Source organism: Dromiciops gliroides, chromosome 1 (genome assembly GCF_019393635.1).
Source record: "Dromiciops gliroides isolate mDroGli1 chromosome 1, mDroGli1.pri, whole genome shotgun sequence".
NCBI classification, from domain to species: domain Eukaryota; kingdom Metazoa; phylum Chordata; class Mammalia; order Microbiotheria; family Microbiotheriidae; genus Dromiciops; species Dromiciops gliroides.
In genome coordinates, this window is record NC_057861.1 from 379,189,173 (window position 1) to 379,209,888 (window position 20,716).

At 36.3% G+C, this 20,716-nt stretch overlaps 1 protein-coding gene and 1 non-coding gene across 2 annotated transcripts; both read right to left on the bottom strand.

Moving 5' to 3' along the window:
• Positions 1–16,357: 16,357 nt before the first annotated feature.
• LOC122737650 lies at positions 16,358–16,461 on the bottom strand. Its single transcript, XR_006354461.1, has one exon. It is a non-coding gene; the product is annotated as a U6 spliceosomal RNA (small nuclear RNA).
• Positions 16,462–19,119: 2,658 nt separating this feature from the next.
• Positions 19,120–19,971, bottom strand: LOC122749473 (histidine-rich protein PFHRP-II-like). The gene has a single exon (XM_043995857.1). It carries the CDS (start codon positions 19,969–19,971, stop codon positions 19,120–19,122), a length of 852 nt encoding a protein of 283 aa, XP_043851792.1.
• Positions 19,972–20,716: the final 745 nt, after the last annotated feature.

The window sequence follows — 20,716 nt, forward strand, 5'->3', positions numbered from 1 at the left end:
TTTATCCTTTTCAGTTTTCTTTTGTTGAATATTAAAATATAGTTTTTGTCTCCGCCTGTCTCCTACAAACAGATCAGAGAAATAATGTTTAATTTCTCCTAAAAATCAGAGACAGACAGAAAAAATATTATATCAATTTAATATTTTATTGTCCCAAGAAGAAAGATAACATGACACATTTGGAGACTTCCCTCCTAAGAGAGAAGCTCAGGGGACTCCCATTTCTGAGGGTATATATGGTTTTAGTCCACTGATTACAGGGCTTCGTAAGTTTTAATAACATGGTACAGAAATCAACCCAAAAGCAAAAAAGTAGTTTAACAATTTCAGTTATAACAAGTATGGAGGAAATACAGAAGCATCATAAGACTACAGGATTCCAAGAAAGGGTTTCGCAACCATGGGGACACCCAGATATTACCATAAGATAGGGACTTACTATCCTGAGAGAAAAGAAGTCACTAGGTAGGGTCTTTTCTCTGCTAGCTCTCTGGGTTAAGTTTGGAGTTCAGTTTAAGGACATTTTGCTCCTATTGATCCAGGGTTTCCTAAAACTCCCCTTGAATAATAAGATAGCTCCATCAAATCCAGGTGATCCATATATTCATATTAGCAGTTTCTATCCTTGACACTTGTTGACTAATTCTGGATTTCAAGAAAGGGATTTTCTTTATGTAGGTTAGTGATGTATTCACTGCTGGGTTTTTTGTTTGTTTTTGTTTTTCATTCTCTGCTCAAGTTCAACTGTACAACACTTAGAAGAAATCTATAGAGAAGTTGAAAGTTGATCATTTAAGAGGTTTGAATTATGAGATGTAAATACATTAGTTGCCTTGTGGTTGTATTGTCCTAACTTTTTTCCATTTTATATCCTTTAAAAAACAGATTTAATAGAAGTTACATGCATTTTTTTTCTTATCAATAATTATAAAAAAGCCAGGTCACATGATCAACAGATTCCATACCTGGACAGATCTCCCAAGTTTTGCTGAGAGAGAGAGAGAGAGAACCAGAAGTAGAGGAGTTAGTTATGAATCTGAAGGGTAAGAAAGCAAGAAGCAGAACAGTCTAACAGCTTTACAATTAAGTGGAAAATGCTAATCCTTTAAGATTTTTTTACAAAGAACTCCACCCTTACCCATTGCTCCTATCTCATTGCTTTGAAGCAAGATTCATATTAACTTGACCCAATGTTGTAAAAAAAAGGTTCAATTGATCTTTCATCTGCCTGAGGTGATCCCTACATTAGAAAACTACAAAGATACACAGGAAATTTATGAAACATCTAATCCATTATCCTCCAGCTGTGCAAAAAATGGCAGACACTGATTCAGTCCAGTTAGATCCTTAGAGGAACTGACGAAGACCAGTGTTTGTGGCTGCCTAGAGTGAAGAAAAGGGCCCTGAAATCAGTTGTGGCTGCTCCTGTTCTCCCAGAAACTACTTAAGACAAAAACTGAAACCTTCAAAAAATAAATTCTCCACCTAAGGAGAGAGCTGAAAAGTCAGAAGATAGAAGATAAAACTGCAGATATTTCAAAAGGAAAATCAGTCAATTAAAATCTAGAACACAAGCAGATAAATCAACATAGGAAAAACTAAAATTAGAAAGAAGGATAAATTTCAATCTGAAATATTACAACCTCTAAATGTTACATGACAAAAGAAATGGAATCAATGCCTGGCAAAGCACAGGAGCCTCTGGAAACCCAAGATAACATGGAACAATAACAAGATGAAACAGAATGGCTTAAAAGAGAAAATAAAAGAAATTATATTACAAATGCCAAAATTTATGGCCTGCAAAACAAAAATATAGTTAGAATGGGGAAAAAAACCCCAACAAACAAACATAAATTCATGATGGTTTCTCCAAAGAAGAAAAACATATGGTATAATAGATTCACAATAATGGTGTATTAATTGAAAGTAAACCTGAAAGAAAAGAAACAAAAGACAATATTACAAAAAAAAATGTTCTCTGAAGCAAAAATCATTTGAGAGAGAGTATATAGAAATACTTTAAAGAAATTTAGGTTTCTTAGAAGAAAAAGACACACACACACACCCATCAACATATTAATACATGGAATAATATGAGAAAATTTACAAGAATTTCTGGTTGTGGAATGCAAATCAAATCAACCACTACATGACTTCTCTGTGGACAATAGGAGGTGGGGAGGAGAAGAGATAAGTGTTTAAACTTCAACACAGAATATTTAAATAAAAAAACTCTATAGGAATGTATTCCTCCTGACTGCTTGGAGAATTTTCTTGTCTGCCATTAAAGAAGAAATGAAATTCAAATAATATCAGACTTGCGTATCCATTAGAAAACACAGAATATATTGAAATGATATATACTAAAAGACAAGGGAACTCAGATGCAGTTTAAGAAACACCATGAAAATCTGAGTTTAATTGGCAATAAAAAGAGGGACAGTGAATAAAAGAGGTATTTGAGGCATTTATAAAGATTTTTAAAAAATCATTAGCAATTATTCAACTTTTAAAAATAAAAGTATAAGAAGCCTGGACTGGGGGTAGAGGCTAGGTTATAAAGGCCCTTGAATGTCAAAATGAGAATTTTGTATTTTCTCCTGGATCAAATGGTAAACCATTGGAGTTTAGTGTGTGGAGGGTGGGGGTATAGATGTGTATGTTGCAAGGGTGTGGGGGAGGGGAGGAGGGGGACATGATAACATGATAATACTTATTTTTTAGGAAAATCACTTCAGTGTTTAAATAAAAAAAATGACATGGGGAGAGACAAGGTAGGGACACCCACCATCAGGCTATCTCATTAATCTAGGTGAGAGGTAATGAGGGCCATGCTAGAGTATAGACAATATCAGAGGAAAGAATGACATATATTTGAGAGTTGTATCAAAGGTGAAATTGTCAATGCTCATACAAAAGCTGACAATTTCTGGGTGATATGACTAGAAGAGGTTATCCCCCAGGAGTCTAAGGATGCTGCCATTGTCCATCTCTATAATAGAAAGGGGAATAGGTTGTTCTGTGACAATCACAGTGGGTTCCCATAGTTATTGATGACAAGATTCTTGCCAGAGTCCTCTTTAAGAGACTGATCTTTCACTTGGGAAACGATCATCTTCCTGAGAGACAGCGTGACTTCAAAAAGAGCAGAGGAATGGTCAATATGGTGTTTGCTGATCAACAATTCTCAGAGAAGAGCAGAAATCTGTACAAAATAATCATCAATCTTGCCAAGGCCTTTGATACTGTCAGTTGTGAGAGCTTATGGACAAATATGGCAAAATATGGTTTGCTGAAGAACTTTTTCAGTATTAGTCACTAGGTTTGTGACTACACAATTGCATGGTTTCTGGATAACGGACAATACTCTCACATTTCTCCAGTCATGAATAGTGAAACAGGGCTGTGTGCTTGCTCCCATGCTTTAGCATGATGTCTGATGTTGTTGGAAACCTTCAAGGAGAAAAACAGCACCAAGGTCATCTACTACACTGATGGCAAATTATTTACCTTGAAAAAGCTACAAGCCAAGAATAAAGTGGAAGGAGAATTGATTTGTGACTTTTTGTTTGCAGATGACTATTGTATCTCAGCCTCAGAAGCTTCACTGAATGAACAAAGTACGGATTGTTTCTTTGATGGTTGTGCTAATTTTTGCTTAATAATTAACAACAAGCAAATAGAGCTTCTCCACCAGCAAGCACCACACTGTCCATACATGGAAGCCATCAGTTACAATAATGTTATAAAATGCTGTGAATAAGTTCACTTACCTTGGCAGTATACTTTCCAGGAATGTCCACGTAGATGGTAAGGCTAACACATGCATTGATAGAGCTAGCTCAATGTTTGGGAGACTTGAAAGAAAGTGTTGGAGAGAAGAGGTATTAGACTGCCTACCAAACTAAAGGTTTACAGAGTCATTGTGCTGCCCTTATTGTTGTACGCCTATGAAACCTGGATGGTATACTAACGCCATGCCAGGAAATTGAATTGTTTTAGGAAGCTTCTGTGTAAGTGAAGATTCTGAAGATCATCTGTGTGAGTGAGATTTTCCCCATTACTTCTCTACATGATTTGTCATTCCTTATAGATGATAATGAATTAAGACAAGTTGTAAATTCCTGAAATCAATATGTCTTCTCATATATTAAAGCATCCTCATATACAACTTTGTGGTTAGGGTGGACCAACTGGGATAAAGGCCAGATACCCAAAATAGCTACTCTGAAGTTGCTATGGACAAATTAGAACTGGTAAAATAAGATGCAAAACAACATCCTGATCAAGGCATCTAAAACCCATTAAACGGCCTAAAAGTAGCACAAATGGGGGATAGTTTGCCACAGATATCCCCTTCCAAAAGCATTGGGGACTTTTCTACTTCCACTATGTGAGATGACATTACAATTCTGTATGCTTTGAGTTATTTTACTCGGCAATGATGATATTGAGGACCAATAGATTAAAGGACATGGCCTTATATTTGCTTATTGAAGACATATCTAAGTGCATTCATTATGCATTAATCTTCAGAACTACATGGGTATAAATATCACTCCTTCCTGAGACTTGAGGTCTTTGGGTCCTAGACCTGAGACTGGCTTTATTGTGAGACAGGATCCCTCTCTCAAATCTATTTTCTTTGGCTAGGAGACATTGGCTTTTTCTTCATCTAATACTCTGACTAGGAAATTTTAGCAAAACCTGGCAAGATAAGGTACTTAACACTGAGGTCCTTTCTTGAACTGAAATGCCAAACAGTCAAATTCTACTGCAGAGAGCACAACTGATGGGCTGGCTATATTGTTTGAATGCCCAAATAAGTTTGCCTAAAAGACTATTTTGTGGAGAACTCGTACAAAGCAAACACTCACATGGAAGTCAGAAGAAGTGATTCAAGCACATTCTCGATGTCTCTCTAAAATACCTTTGAATTGCTTGTGAGACACTGGTTCAACACCATCCAGTATGGTGTAGCTGCATCAAAGAAGGCATTTTAATATATAAACAAAACAAAATTGCATTGTCAAAAGAAACACAAAATGCACAAATTTAGACATTTCTACTCCAAATTGTTCACATGGACTATTTGTGCCCAACCTGTAGTAAGGCCTTCTGAGTTCCTGTTGGTCTGATCTGCAACAGTCAGACACATTGTACTATGACCTCAGTATTGTGCCGTAATTTTGGTTCTCTTTGAAAATGAAGGACAACCAATCTTATTCTACTTCACAAATATTGAGCTACAATACTTTGTTGCAACTCTAGCAGCTTGGAAGTTAGTTAGCCTTAACTGTTTTGATTTATAGAGACCACGATACTGTCTCCTGTTGTACTTCTTTTGTCAGTAATAAAAAGACCTTATGTCTCTACAACCTGCTTTTTTCTAGGCATTCTCTTCAAGTAAACCCTCCCTCTAATTCTTTTTCTAATTCTTTTACCTGAAACTGTTCTCTCTAGTCATGATCAACTTGTCTGTATATAGATGAAGTGCTTTTTTTTTCCTTTTCCTTTTTTTTTTTCAGGGCAGTGAGGGTTAAGTGACTTGCCCAGGGTCACATATCTAGTAAGTCTCAAGTGTCTGAGGCTGGATTTGAACTCGGATCCTCCTGAATCCAGGGCCAGTGCTTTATCCACTGTACCACCTAGCTGTCCCCAAATGAAGTACTCTTAATCAGTATGTCTATATATGCTGTGGATGTGCTTAAAGAAAACAAATACCAAAACAAGAAAATCATTCCATTGACTAAGACTGGACAATCTAAGAAGTGAAATTCTTTATCAATTTTACTTTGTGTGTGACTTTCCAGTAACAATAATAGTAAAATGTTTGTTATGGCCTATATATGATTCATTGGAAAAAAAAAAACAGGTGTAAACAGGAGAAGAGGTTTAAAAAAATCAGAGAAATCATATTTACCCTTGTACATAAGGCAATTAAAAACGAAAGGGCAAATCAACTGAGTGGTTAGTAGCTACTATGTTACTTATTTTTCTAGATTTAAGAGAGAGGTAAATATGGCCTTTCTAGAGGAAAGACTTTTGTATCCACTTTTCTTTCTAGCTATTATTAAAGGTATTTTTATAGCCTTATGAATTTAAGTAAAACAGGGCATGGTTACAGGGCTCCATGTATCAATTCTTTGATTTGAATCCTCTGCCAAGGGAAACTACACATTTATCACTTATTCATGGATTCTCATGTCTCTAATATCAGAAAAATATGACAAAAATAAACATAGTATTATTTTTGGCAATAGAACGTATGAGTTGAAAGGGGGCTGGGAGGTAGAGGTAAGATGGCAGATAAAAGGCAGTGACCAATATGAGCTTTCCCCCAAACTCAAAATACCTTTAAATTACACAAACTTGCTCCTGGACCAGAAGAACCCACATGTGGATGGGGTAAGGTAACTTTCTAGCCAAAGACAACTTAGAAGGTTGGAAAGAAAAGCATATCACACCTATTTGAGAATAGAGTGCAATTGATCTCAGGCCCAGCCAGCATAGGCTGGGCCTCAGGAAACCAAGACTTGGCCTTGGGAGCTGCTCAGTCAGAAATGGCAGAAGTAACTTCCAAAGTTCTCAGCCCAAAGATGGTAAGGGGATAAAACAACTGGTCAGAAGGAGACTACAGAGTTCTCTTTGCTAGCACTGAGGCAGGACTTTTGCTTTGCCCATGATTGGATCTGGGTCATAGTCCTAGGTGGGAGTCCCAGGGCAAGGAGAAGCAGTAGTAGCACACTAGAGCTTGTGGTCACAGTGAAGCAGGGACTTTCCTCACAGTTCTGGGGCAGAAAAGAGTGGTTGTGGTTGCTCATAGATTAGAGCACAGTCCAGAAGGATAATAAACACATCTCTCATTGGATCATACCTTCTTGGAAGAACTGAAAACTTACAGGTACATAGAAGTATCTCTGAAAACTTCAGCACAAAAACCTTGAAGCTTGGGACAGTGTGCCCTCCACTCTGAAATCAGAGCCCCAATTTAGCAAACAGTTAAAAGTCAAGAAATAGGCTGGGGAAATTAGCAAATAGGAAAAAAACCACAATTCTTACCATAGAAAGTTACTATGGTGACAATATAGATCAAAACAGAGTTAGAAGATAAAAAAGTCAAAGTCCCTACATCCAAAGCCTCCAAGAAAAATATGAATTGGTGTCATGCTGTGGAAAAGCTCAAAAATGTTTTTTGAAAATCAAGTAAAAGAGGAAAAACTGGGTAAAGAAGAGATTCAAGAAAATCATGGAAAAAGCATCAAAAGCTTGGAAAAAGAGACAGACAAAAATACTGAAGAAAGTAACACCTTAAAAAAAGACTAGGCAAAATGGTAAAAAAGAGGGAAAAAGAGGCACAAATTCACTGAAGAAAAAAAAACTCCCTGAAAAGTAGAATTGGTTGAGGTAAAAAACTCACTGAAGAAAATAATGCCTTAAAATTTTGAATTGAGCAAATGAATGGAAGCTAATGACTCAATTACAAAACAAGGAATAATAAAACAAAGCCAAAAGAATCACAAAATACAAGACAATGTGAAATTTTTCATTGAAAAAACAACTGGCTTGGAAAATAGACCCAGGAGAGATAATTTAAGAATTATTGGGCTACCTGAAATTCATGATTAAAGAAAAAAGAAGCCTAGACATCATCATCCATCAAGAAATTATCAAGGAAAACTTGTGGTATTGTAGAACCAGAGGGTAAAATATAAATTCAAAAGATCCACTGATCATCTCCTGAAAGAAATCCAAAAATGAAAACTACAGGAATATTATAGTCCAATTCCAGAGTTTCCAACTCTAGGAGAAAATATTGTAAATAGAAAGAAAGAAACCAAGACTATGGTCAGAATACTAGAATTTAACAGCTCCTACCTTAAAGGATAGGAAGGCTTGGAATGTGATATTCTGGAGGGCAATGGAGCTAGAATTACAAACAAGAATCACCAATCTAGTAAAATTTAATATAATCCTTCAGGGAAAAAAATGGGCATTCAGTGAAAGTGAGGATGTTCAGGAATTCTTGATGAAAAGACCAAAGCTGAATAGAAAACTTGACTTTCAAATATAAGACTCACAAGAAGCACAAAGAAGTAAACAGAAAAAGGAAATCATAAGGCATTTTTAATAAGGTTAAACTTTTACATTAGGGCAATTAGAAGGGGTATATATTGACAGAGGGCATAGTGATGAGTTGCATATGAAGAGATGGCATCTAAAATTAAATTAAGGAGTGAAAGTAATGCACTGGAAGAAAGGGAAAGGGAGAGGTAAAATGGGGTAAATTATCTTACATACAAGAGGCAAGAAAAAACTTTTACATTGGAGGGGAAGGTAGAGATGAGGGAAAGTTAGTGAACTTTACTCTCATTCAAATTAACTCAAAGAGGGAATAGTATTCTTAATTGGGTATAGAAATCTATTTTATTCTGGAGCAAAGTAGAAGGGGAAGAGGATGAGAGAAGGGAAGGGTGCTAAAAGTAGGGAGTACAGTTTGGGGAGGGATAGTCAGAAACAAAGTACTTTTGAAAAGGGGCAGAGTGAAAAGAGAATAGAATAAATGGGGGAAATAGGATGGAAGGAAATAGATAGCAATCATAAATGGGGAAAAAATGAAGCACAGGTATCTCTGATAAAGGCCTCATTTCTCAAACATGTAGAGAACTGACTCAAATCTATAAAAATTAAGAGCTATTCCCCAAATGATAAATTATCAATATATGAACATTTTCAGATGAAGTAATCAAAGCTATATATAGCCATATGAAAAGAAAAAAATGTTCTAACTCACTATTGATTAGGATAGAAGAGGAAAATAATAAATATTGTAATGGATGTGAGTGGAAAAAAAATGAGACACCAATATACTTTTGGTGGAATTGTGAACTGATTGAACCATTCTGTAATTTGGGACTATGCCCAAAGGGCTATAAAACCATGCATACCCTTTGACCTCACAATACCACTATTAGGGCTATAACCAAAAAGAGATTTAAAAAAAAGGAAAAGGACCTATGTGTATGTGCATATATGTATATGTATATATACACATATGTGTATGTATGTATATATGTATATATACACATTATATATATATATATATATATATATAAAATTAGCCCTTTTCTGGTTGTAAAGAATTAGAAATTGAGGAGATGTCCTTCAGTTGGGAAATGGCTGAACAAATTGGCATGTGAATATGATGGAATACTTTTGTGCTATAAGAAATGACTAGGAGGATACTCTCAGAAAAAAAACAACCTGTAAATACTTATGTGAGCTGAAGCAAAGTCAAATGCACTGTGTACACAGTGACAGCAATATTGTAAGATGATCAGCTATGAATGACTTAGTTTTTTTCATCAATACAATGATCCAAGAAAACTCTGAAAGACATGATCAAAAATGTTATCCATCCCCAGGGAAAGAACCGAAAGTGTTCGAATACAGATTGAAGTATACATTAAAAAAGATTATTTTTTCTTAAGAGTTTTTTTTTTGTTTTCTTTCACAATATAAGTAACATGGAAATGTTTTCCATGACTATACATGTATAATCTATATCAAATTGCTTTTCTGCTCTACGGAGATGGGCATCAGAAGGGAGAAATTTTGGAACTCAAAGTTTAAAAATGAATCTTGCAAATTCTTTTATATGAAATTGGGGAGAAATAAACTACTGAATAAATAGGAAAAAAACTGAATCTGCCATGGTATAAATATAACCCAATAATCATCTTGAAACCATATACGTATAACTTTCCAGATTTTAACTTGTTAAATAGTTTCTCTAAGATAACCTTGAGGAGAAGGTTTATTTGTATAAGTAGGAGTTCTTCAGTAAGAATTTTGTATGCCTATGATACAGGTCCATTCAAAAACAGTAACAAAAATTGTTGACTATCAAAACTTCACTAATAATATATGTTTTAAAAATGTGATAAGATGAATTGATATTGAAAACAATGAATGGTCTATTTTCCTGAAGGACATTAAGCCCAGAGGTGTCAACCTATTTCTTATAGGTCATACAGTTAGGTATTGGTCTCCTGAATTCCATTCAGTAGTATTTCTGTTATCAGAAATGCTATGGAAATATATTTTTTGAAATAATTTTTAAAAGAATCATCTTTATATTTTGTGTCAATTATTTCTGTTATCTATTAGACCAATCTTAAAATTGTGTATTTAATTAAACCTTCTAGTCATGATACATTTAGATTTGAAATTCTTGTAATCAGCAACTCTCTAGTTTATACCACAGGTGGAGAAAGAATTCCATATATAAAATGCTTAAGAAGGGCTCCTCTGACTTTTGGTTAAAGACTTCTAGGAAGGTGAATCCACCAGGTCCAGAGACAGCCAATTCAATGTTTAAACAGATCAAACCATTGGAGAGTTTTTCCTTAAAAAGTTAATACTTCAACACCCACAGCTCTAATTTTTTTAGAGGTTACATGGTGTTGTGCATATCCATCTATCTCCTCTATTCTTTGATCTTCCTTGTCACCATAGTAAATTTCTAGTCAGAATTTTTTTCTGTTTTCCCATTTCCTCAGCTTATTTCTTGACTTTTAACTCATTGTTATAAAGTAGGGCTCTGTTTCCAGGGTGGAGGGCCCACTGTCCAAAGCTTAAGGCATTCTGTGCAGCTGTTTTCAGAGATACTTCTAGGGAACTTTTAGTTTTTAGTTCTTCCAAGGTGTTATGATCTAAGGAGGGGTGTATTTCTACTCTTCTGGCATGTACTATGGTCTGTGAGTGACCAAAAACCTGTTTTTTCTGCCCAGGAACTGTGAGGAGGGTTCCCTGCTCCACTGTGGCCTTAAGCTCTTCTGTGCTAGTGCTCCTCCCCACCCTGGGACTGTCACTCAGGACTGAGACCTGAATCCAAGTATGGCCAAAGCAATGGAGTCCCGCCTCATTGCTAGCAAAGAGATCCCTTGTAATCTCTTTCTGGTCCAGAAATAGTCACTACAATTGTCCGGCTGTGACCGGGCTGGCTGTGACCGGGCTGGCTGTGACCGGGCTGGCTGTGACCGGGCTGGCTGTGACCGGGCTGGCTGTGACCGGGCTGGCTGTGACCGGGCTGGCTGTGACCGGGCTGGCTGTGACCGGGCTGGCTGTGACCGGGCTGGCTGTGACCGGGCTGGCTGTGACCGGGCTGGCTGTGACTGGGCTTGTGCTGCCCACACTGGACTGTATTACACTCTCACCTTGGTGCTACAGACTTTTCCTGCCAACCTTATAAATTGCCTTTAACTGGCAGATTATTTCACCCTGTCTTTTTGTGGGTTCTACTGCTTCCAAGGACTGTCTTATGGCATTTGGGAGGGATCTTGGGGAGAGCTCGGGCAAGTCAATGCCTTTCCTCCACCATCTTGGCTCTGCCTCCTCCTCTATTCTTTTTGTTCTTCAATATATTTTTTTAAAATTTTGCTCTTCAATATTTTGTCTGCTCACCTAGTGGGAAGGAGAAAACTATTGCTAGGGAAGAATTGGTCTGAAATAAACTGGCCTGACCTGAATGAAGAAATGAGTTAACTTGGCCCAGTCTCAAGTATTCATTGTACACACACTATTATGTTAGATTCTACAGGTGACATGAAGATGTGTTATCTACTCTTATGGGGATGAATTGAACAAAGCTGAGGTCTGCATACTTCCAAATTAGACTTGGTACTTTACTGGTACATTATCATTCCTGTGATCCCATTATTGCCTCTTTCACCTTTGTTTCACATATAAAGTGGTCTCACTCCTTAGCAAAGTTAATTCCTTTTCCTGTTCAATTCATACCATTTTAACCTGTCTCCTCCAACAGTTTGTCATCTGTCATCCCCATTCTATTACTTATTTTTCTCTCTCTCCCTGTCTACTGGCTCATTCCCTACTGACTACAAACATGCCCATGTCTCCCACATACTGGAAATCAAACTAAATACTAAAACCCAAAAACAAACTCTCAATTATTTCTTCCATCCCTGTTACCACCTATATCTTTTTGGCTCTTTGTATCTAAATTCCTTTAAAAAGCCATTTATATTAGGTGCTTCCACTCTCTCCTCTTACTCTTTTTTTAACTTCTTACAATCAGGCTTCCCCACTTATTCCACTGAAATTGTTCTCTCTACAGTTACTAATAATCTCTTAGAGGCCAAATCTAATAGCTTTCTCTAAGTCTTTATTCTGCTTGAGCTCTCTGCAGCCTTTGACACTAATGATTACCCTCTTCTTGATACTGTTCTTTTCCCCCACCCCACCCCCCAGGTTTCAAGACACTCCTCTCCTGATTCTCCTCTTATCTCTCACAACTATTTCATCCATCTTCTTTGTTGGTTACTTATCCAGATCATGCACTCTAACTACAGGTATCCCTCAGGGATTTTCTTAAGCTATCTTCTCTTCACTGGCAGCACTACTTCATGTTGACATCTAGACACTCTCATGGATTTAATTAGCATCCATACATTGATTCTCAAATTGTTCTTATCCACCCATTCTACTAGAGGAAGTCTTCATATGCTTGGGGTAGACATCCCCCTATAGAACACACACACACACACACACACACACGTATATGCATGTGTACATATAATTTATGTAATATATATTATATATTTGTGCATCACACAATGCATAAATGTATTTGTGTCCCTTAGCATTATTTAGGAAGTATGTGTTTCCTTCTTTTTAACTGACAGGTTTTGTTTTCACCAGCTGTGTGAATTGTTTGCACAAATTTTCTCCAATTTCATGCCATCTAATTTATCCCTTATCTGTTGTGATCACCTCTATTCCTTAGTTAAGAATTTTCACTGTTATCTGTGAAATATAAATGATCTTTTTCTACCTTTTGATGATGCTGCATCCTCATCAGGCCATTACCTCTGCTTTAACTTCACTTTCCTTCCACTTTCACTGCAAGTGATTAGTACAGCATTATAATTCTATCCTGTCCTCAGCTGTTGAATACATTTTTCTATCACCTGTCTCATGCCAAACCTCATTTGTGGATTACTCCCACCATCACTTTCTCTGCTACAACTGCAAGCTGCTAAGCACAGCTGGAGAAAGTCTCACCACTGTGCTGACTAGGTTCATTACAAATTCATCTTATCCAACTTCTACAAGGCCCTCACTGTGACAACACAGTCTTTTTTATTCCTGCCTTATACCAAAACACGTATTCCTCCCTCAAGTCTTCCACACTTCTCCCTCCTCAATATTTCTCAGCTGGGTATCTTACCTTGCATTTACTGAGAAAATTGAAGTGAACATCTTCTGTTATCATCTCAAATGTATAACCTCATTACCTGTTCTTTCCTCTTTCCCCTCCAGTCTTTGACAAAGAGGTACCCCTTCTCATTTCCAAGGCCAACCATTCTTTATTTGAATTTAAACCTATTCCCTGTTGTCTTCATCAAACTACAATGCCCATATACTTGGTTCTCAAATATTCAGTCTCTAAAAATTTATACCTTCCCTATTCTCTTCAAATATGCATATCTCCACCTTCTTTAAAAACAATTGAAGAATGGCTAAACCAATTGGGGTATGTTATTGTGATGGAATACTACTGTGCTAGAAAAAATGATAATCTCAATGATTTTAGAAAAAATGGGAAGACTTCGATGAAATACTGCAGACAGAAATGAGCAGTACCAAGAGCACATTGTATACAGTAACAGCAATAATGTTTTAAGATGCTATCTCTATGCAGAGAAAGAACTGATAAATAGAAATATGTATAGTATAATTTCATATATGTATAGTTTATTCATTTATAAGACTACACACATTTTTGTGCATGTATATGTGCTTATATGTGTATGCATATATAATACATATATGCATATATGTGTGTGTGTTTAATGGTAGCTATGGGGGAAAGAAAAACTTACATTATTACTTTGTATATTTAAAAGAAATTGCAAATTGTGCATAGTAGATTTGCACTTTCACATACTATTTACTATATGGTAGTAATGCTTTTAGTATTCCATAAATTAAAAATAAAAAACCTTCATTAAATCATATTATATCCTCAAGCTGTTGTTCTTTATTGTTCTTCATTTACCAAACCAAATTGCTTGGGTATAAAATTAATACTCATTGCCTCTTCCTTGTCACTTGCTTCACAACACTTTATAATTTAGCTTCTGACATCACTCAATGGAAACTAAAGTCTCAGTAGTTGCCAACGATCTCTTAATTTCTAAATTTGGTGATCAATTTTGTTTCATTCTTTTTTGAACTATCTGCTACATATGATGTTTTTGTTCACCATTCCTCCTGCATAATCTTCCCTTCTCTGGGATTTTGTGATACCACTCTCCTCCAATTCAACTTCTGTTTGACTATCCCTCAATTTACTTTTATGTCTCACTACCCATATTTTCATGCTGGGTCCTCTTCTCCTCTATGTTTAAACTCTTTCCCTCTTTTGGTAGCCTTATTATCTCCCATAGATTTAACTATACTCTCTCTGTATGTGACTTCCAGATCTACATATGCAGAACTAATGGCTATCATCATCTTAGTCCTCCAACATTAATAAACATTTCATTTTACTGCTCCAGAGAAATATTGAACCCAACTTTTCCCAAATAGAATTCATTATATTTTCTGCTAAATTTTCCACTCTTGAAATGTTTCTAATCACTTTTTTCCCCAAGATCATCACCAGGCTTCCAGTCTACCAGGTTCATAACATCGAATTATCCTGCATTTTCTAACTCTTAACTCTAACACTTTTTCTCTCATCCAGCCCCATCTCTCTACTCACAATCTACTTTCTTAGTTTATGTATTCATCTCCTCTTCTTATATTAATACAATAGACTCCTTAATGGTCTTCCAGCCTCAAGTTACCACTTCAGTCTGTTGTATACATTGATTACAAAGTAATTTTCCTTAAACACATATCTTACCATGACATTTTCCTGCTCAACTCCAGTTGCTTCTCATTCCCTTTAAGATAAAATGTAAACACCTTTTGTTCAGATTTTAAAGTCTTATGCAATCTGGTCCCAATATAGCATTCTAGTTTTCTTCGACATTAATCCCCATTTCCATACTCTGACATAAAACAAAATTGCTCTTTTCTCATTTCCTCAGAGATGACCTTCTGCTTTCCTGTCTTTGACTTGAATTGTAGCACAACGAGAACTCTTAATGCAGAATTAAACAATCAGAAAAAGAAAAAAAGAAAATATATTGGAAATCATCTTTTAAGAAGTAGAGGCCCTAAGAGAGAGAATAACAGTTTTGGAATACACATGCAGACACATACAAACACAAACATGAACAAAACAAAACTGAAGTAGAGTTAAATGATACAGAAGAGAAGCAAAAAGCAACAAAATTAAAAGAAGACATGAACATTACATGAGACACAATGAATAAGCATAAGAGGAAGAAATTAGTTATTAAGTTAATATTCTATGGACTCAGTCCCTTTGCCTCTTATAGATAGAGATAGATATATTTATATAATATGTAAAACAGAACAAGTGTATAAAGCTTCATAATTATGGTAAAATTTTTGGTAAATGATATATAGGAGAAAGTAATGCAACCCTAAGAAGTCGATGGTAAAACAGTAATAGGATTGTAATCACTTTAGTGATTAAAGGGTGAGGCCTGTAAGATAATAAAATAAAGGTAACAAAAGGGTTGGACTGGGATAAAAATCAATGGAGGAAGATTGTGTAACAAACTCAATTTACATCTGAAAAGATTAAACAATATAATAGAACAAGAGAATAAGAAAATAAAACCCAACAACCTATCGTATACAAGAAATACATCTAAAATGACATACAGAATTGAAATGAGGGGCTCTAATAAAGCTTACTATTCATCATACTTATCCTCCAAATTCACAGTATCCTAATAAAACTTACTATTCATCATAGTTACCTCCCCAAATTCACAATTACAATTGAAATAGGAACATTATTATGCTTAAAGAACCCATATAAAATGGACCTATATCAATATTAAACATATCTATATACATATATGTGACAAATTACATAACTTGAAATTTATAAAGAAAAAGTTCAAGAAAATGTGACAAATTCGTAATGTAGGAGAAATAATTATGGTAAAATCTGATGAAAATTAAAAATATGAATATGTTTAGAACCACATCATGGTCTTTGACGGCAGGGAATGTCTTGATTTTTTGTTTGCATCTCTAGAGATCAGATCAATCTCTGGAACATTACAGACACTAATGAAGTGCTTTTTCATTCATTTATCCATTTATTAATGCCTCTCTCTGGCCACATGAACAAGTAGATGTCTACTTTTCTGATGTGCTTCTGTAAACTCTACCATTATTTTCATATTGTCATCTCTTCATGAATTTGCATGTCATCCTTGCACAAGGGCCATGCTAATCTCCGTATTGTTCCAATTTTAGTATATGTGCTGCCAAAACGAGCACTCATTATCATCTCTTAATGTGAAGAAATCCACTATCATGTCTATTCTTGCTTTATTTAAAGCTGTTTAAGTACCACCTCCTAAAGGATGGATGATTTTCTTAAACTTCCAGCTGCTACTATACCACTGAGTTGTTTTGTAATTTACTTTGTGGTGTGTATGTGTTTCCCTAAAGAGTGGATTTGAATATGTCACACATACATCCTATAATCTCCAGGATAAAATACAAAATCTCATGTTCAAAGCCTAAACTAACTCCTCCATCTCTCCTTTCTCCTTACACCTCACTTCCCGTCATAGACTCTGTTCCTTGAACTAGATACTATATCTCATGGCTTTGGGCATTGACTCTGACTGCCCCCCACACATATACTGCCCCCATCTCTGGAATGCTCTCCATCCTTATCTCTCCCTCTTGGCTTCCCTGGCTTAACTTAATTTCCAACTAAAACTTTCTAGAGGAAGCCATTCCCGATCCTTTTAATTCTAGTGCCTTCTCTCTAATTATTTCCTATTTATCCTATATATAGCTTCTTTGTATATATTTCTTTGTCTTACCTATTAGTTTGTGAGCTCCTTGAAGGCAAAAATTTTCTTTTGCCTCTTTTTCTATCATCTGTGCTCAGTAAAATACATGGTTGTCTACATAGTATTCACCCAATTAATTTTTTTTTTGGCTGATAGAGAAATAAAGATAGCCAAAACTTCTAAACAAAGGTTCACTACTGCATAAGTTAATCAAAATTATAACTATAACAACTATAAAGCTTCAATATCCAACTTGTTTCAGTATTGTTGTCATTTTATAATTATATCTAATACTGCTATAAAAATATTTTTTTACTTATAGCTATTTTTATTTATAACAACTTTGGGTTATATTTCTAGCAACAGAGTTTATTGGGCAAAAAGCTATGATTATTTTCACAACAATTAGTGTACAGTATATGTCACAAAACCTGCCTTAGGTACTTAATAAATGATTCTTGATTAATTAAACTATAAGATTACTTTCAAAAATATTCTATAAGTTTGATATTTCACTTTTAATGACTGTGTACCTGTGCTCTTCTTTTTTTTTTCTTTTAGTAAGGCAATTGGGGTTAAGTGACTTGCCCAGGGTCACACAGCTAGTTAAGTGTTAAGTGTCTGAGGCCGGATTTGAACTCAGGTACTCCTGATTCCAGGGCTGGTGCTCTATCCACTGCGCCATCTAGCTGCCCCTACCTGTGCTCTTCTAATGCTGACAGTATTGAGTTTCATTGTTTGTAATTATTTTTCTTTATTTGATTGGTGTATATGTAAGGAGGAGGGGTGATTCCACAAAATTGGTTTAATTTTAATTTATTTGATTAAAGGGAGGTTGAGTATTTTCAAGTGATTATTAATTAATCCTTTGAAAATTCACTTGATACCTTCAAGTCACTTTATATTTATTTTCTTGCTTTTAAAAAAAAGCCTACAAGGAAAGTGTGAGGCATAATTAGATTGAACTTCAAGTTTATAATCTATAAAATCAGAGAATGCAAACAACTTGCAAAACCTTATATTGGTAGTAAGTGCCAAACAAGTATTGAACCCTGCCTTTCCTAATTTCATCTTCAACATTATTCAATAGATTATTTTATCTCCCCATCACTTTAACTGAAATGATATTTCAAAAGTTAAAACAAAACTACCAACAACAAAACTGTGGTTCTATTTTGTTTTCTTTTTAATCTTATCACCTCTCGTTTAAAAAAATCAATTGGGAAAGAATAAAGTGTTCTTTTTGTCCTTCCAAAGAAGGCCTACATCCTGTTTTTACAAAAAATACCTATAGAAGAAAAAAAATGAGCTTCATGCTGGAGAAAATGACTGGTGACCTGTTTTAAAATCTTAGTTTGTGATGGGTAGCTTTACACTAAGAAGGCAGAGACAGATTTTGCCAATGAGAATCTTTGAGAAAAAGAGACTATAAAGCTCTTCATGTATATACACTCAGGAGACTTTCAGGGTTTTACAAGTGAGTTGGAATAGAAAGGAATGACATTCCTCTAATTGTGTTCCTTTCTGAGCCAAAGTCCTGTCATATATTTTCTATTCTCATCTATAAATTTTATTAGTACACTTGATGACATATTTGATTTGCTAGGAAGCAGGCCAAGTATAAGACTAGGCAAACGGAATATTGAGTTTCCATATACACACACCTACATGTACATACATACATATATATTAGTTAAAATTAGACAAAGTATATATACCTCTTAGTAAAAATAGTTATTTTAAAATTACAATTGTAACATTAGTAAACAATTGTAAAGATGACTTGCATATGTTAGCCTGGTCCCAATCCATCATGATTGAAGAAAATAATGATTCTGCAATGAGCTGTAGCTCGGTTGTGGTATGTGAAATAAATGGTAAATTTGGGAATGAGGAAAATTATAAATCTAGCCCATAGGCTTGACAGGCATTATGATTATTTCTATTTAGTTCCTTCCCTTCCACTCCAGAATTTGAATTTGCACAATCTGAATTTCTAACCATAATTAATCATAGTTGATTTAGCTAGATATCACATTATTCATGTAAAAGTATAATACCTTCTCTTAGATTGAAATTTCCCTAACTTAGTTTACAAAATACCTCCATGAGACTCCAAATGAATGCCTTCTTATTTAGGTTTTATGGATGGATGGATGGTGCATGCCTGATGCATGTACGGATGTACGTGTGTCGGATGCGTGTCGGATGCGTGTCGGATGCGTGTCGGATGCGTGTCGGATGCGTGTCGGATGCGTGTCGGATGCGTGTATGATGAATGTATGGATGTGTGTACGTATGTACGCATGTCTGCGTGTCCGATGCGTGTCCGATGCGTGCCCGATGCGTGTCTGATGCTTGTATGATGCATGTATGTACGCATGTCTGATGCGTGTCCAATGCGTGTCCAATGCGTGATCGATGCGTGTCCGATGCGTGTCCGAATGAATGTATGATGTATGGATGGATGTGTGTACATATGTACGTATGTACGCGTGTCTGATGCGTGTACGAATGAATGTATGATGTATGTATGGATGTGTGTACGTATGTACGCATGTCTGTGTGTCTGATGCATGTCTGATGAGTGTCCGATGCGTGTTCGGATGCGTGTTCGGATGCGTGTCGGATGCATGTCGGATGCGTGTCTGATGCATGTCCGAATGAATGTATGATGTACTATGGATGTGTGTACGTATGTACGTATGTCTGCGTGTCCGATGCGTGTTTGATGCGTGTCCGATGCGTGTCCGATGTGTGTCCGATGTGTGTCTGATGCGTGTCTGATGTGTGTCAGATGCGTGTCTGATGCATGTCCGGATGCATGTATGATGTATGTATGGATGTGTGTACATATGTACGCATGTCTGCGTGCCCGATGCGTGTCCGATGCGTGTCCGATGCGTGCCCGATGCGTGCCGGATGCGTGTCGGATGCGTGCCCGATGCGTGTCCAATGCGTGTCTGATGCTTGTATGATGCATGTATGATGCATGTCCGAGTGAATGTATGATGTATGTATGGATGTGTGTACGTATGTACACGTGTCTGATGTGTGTCTGATGTGTGTCCGATGCGTGTCCAAATGAATGTATGATGTATGTATGGATGTGTGTACATATGTACGTATGTACGCGTGTCTGATGCGTGTACGAATGAATGTATGATGTATGTATGGATGTGTGTACGTATGTACGCATGTCTGCGTGTCCGATGCGTGTCTCATGCGTGTCGGATGCGTGTCGGATGCGTGTCTGATGCATGTCTGATGCATGTCCGAATGAATGTATGATGTACTATGGATGTGTGTACGTATGTACGCATGTCTGCGTGTCCGATGCGTGCCCGATGCGTGCCTGATGCGTTCCCTATGTGTGCCCGATGTGTGCCCGATGCGTGTCTGATGCGTGTCCGATGTGTGTCCGATGCGTGTCCGAATGACTGTATGATGTATGTATGGATGTGTGTACATATGTACACGTGTCTGATGCATGTCCGATGCGTGTCCGATGTGTGTCCGATGCGTGTGTGTATAATGGATGTATGTATGTATAATGGATGTATGTATGTATAATGAATGTATAATGGATGGATGTACGTACGTACAGATGTATGATGTATGTACGTATGGATGTATGATGGATGTATGATGGATGGATGTATGGATGGATGTATGGATGGATGTATGGATGGATGTATGGATGGATGTATAACGTATGTATGTATGTG

What these genes read in the sequence shown, in the direction of transcription:
- LOC122749473 (XM_043995857.1), bottom strand. Translation starts at nt 19,971, where the DNA reads ATGCATCATACAAGCATCAGACACGCATTGGACACGCATCGGGCACGC.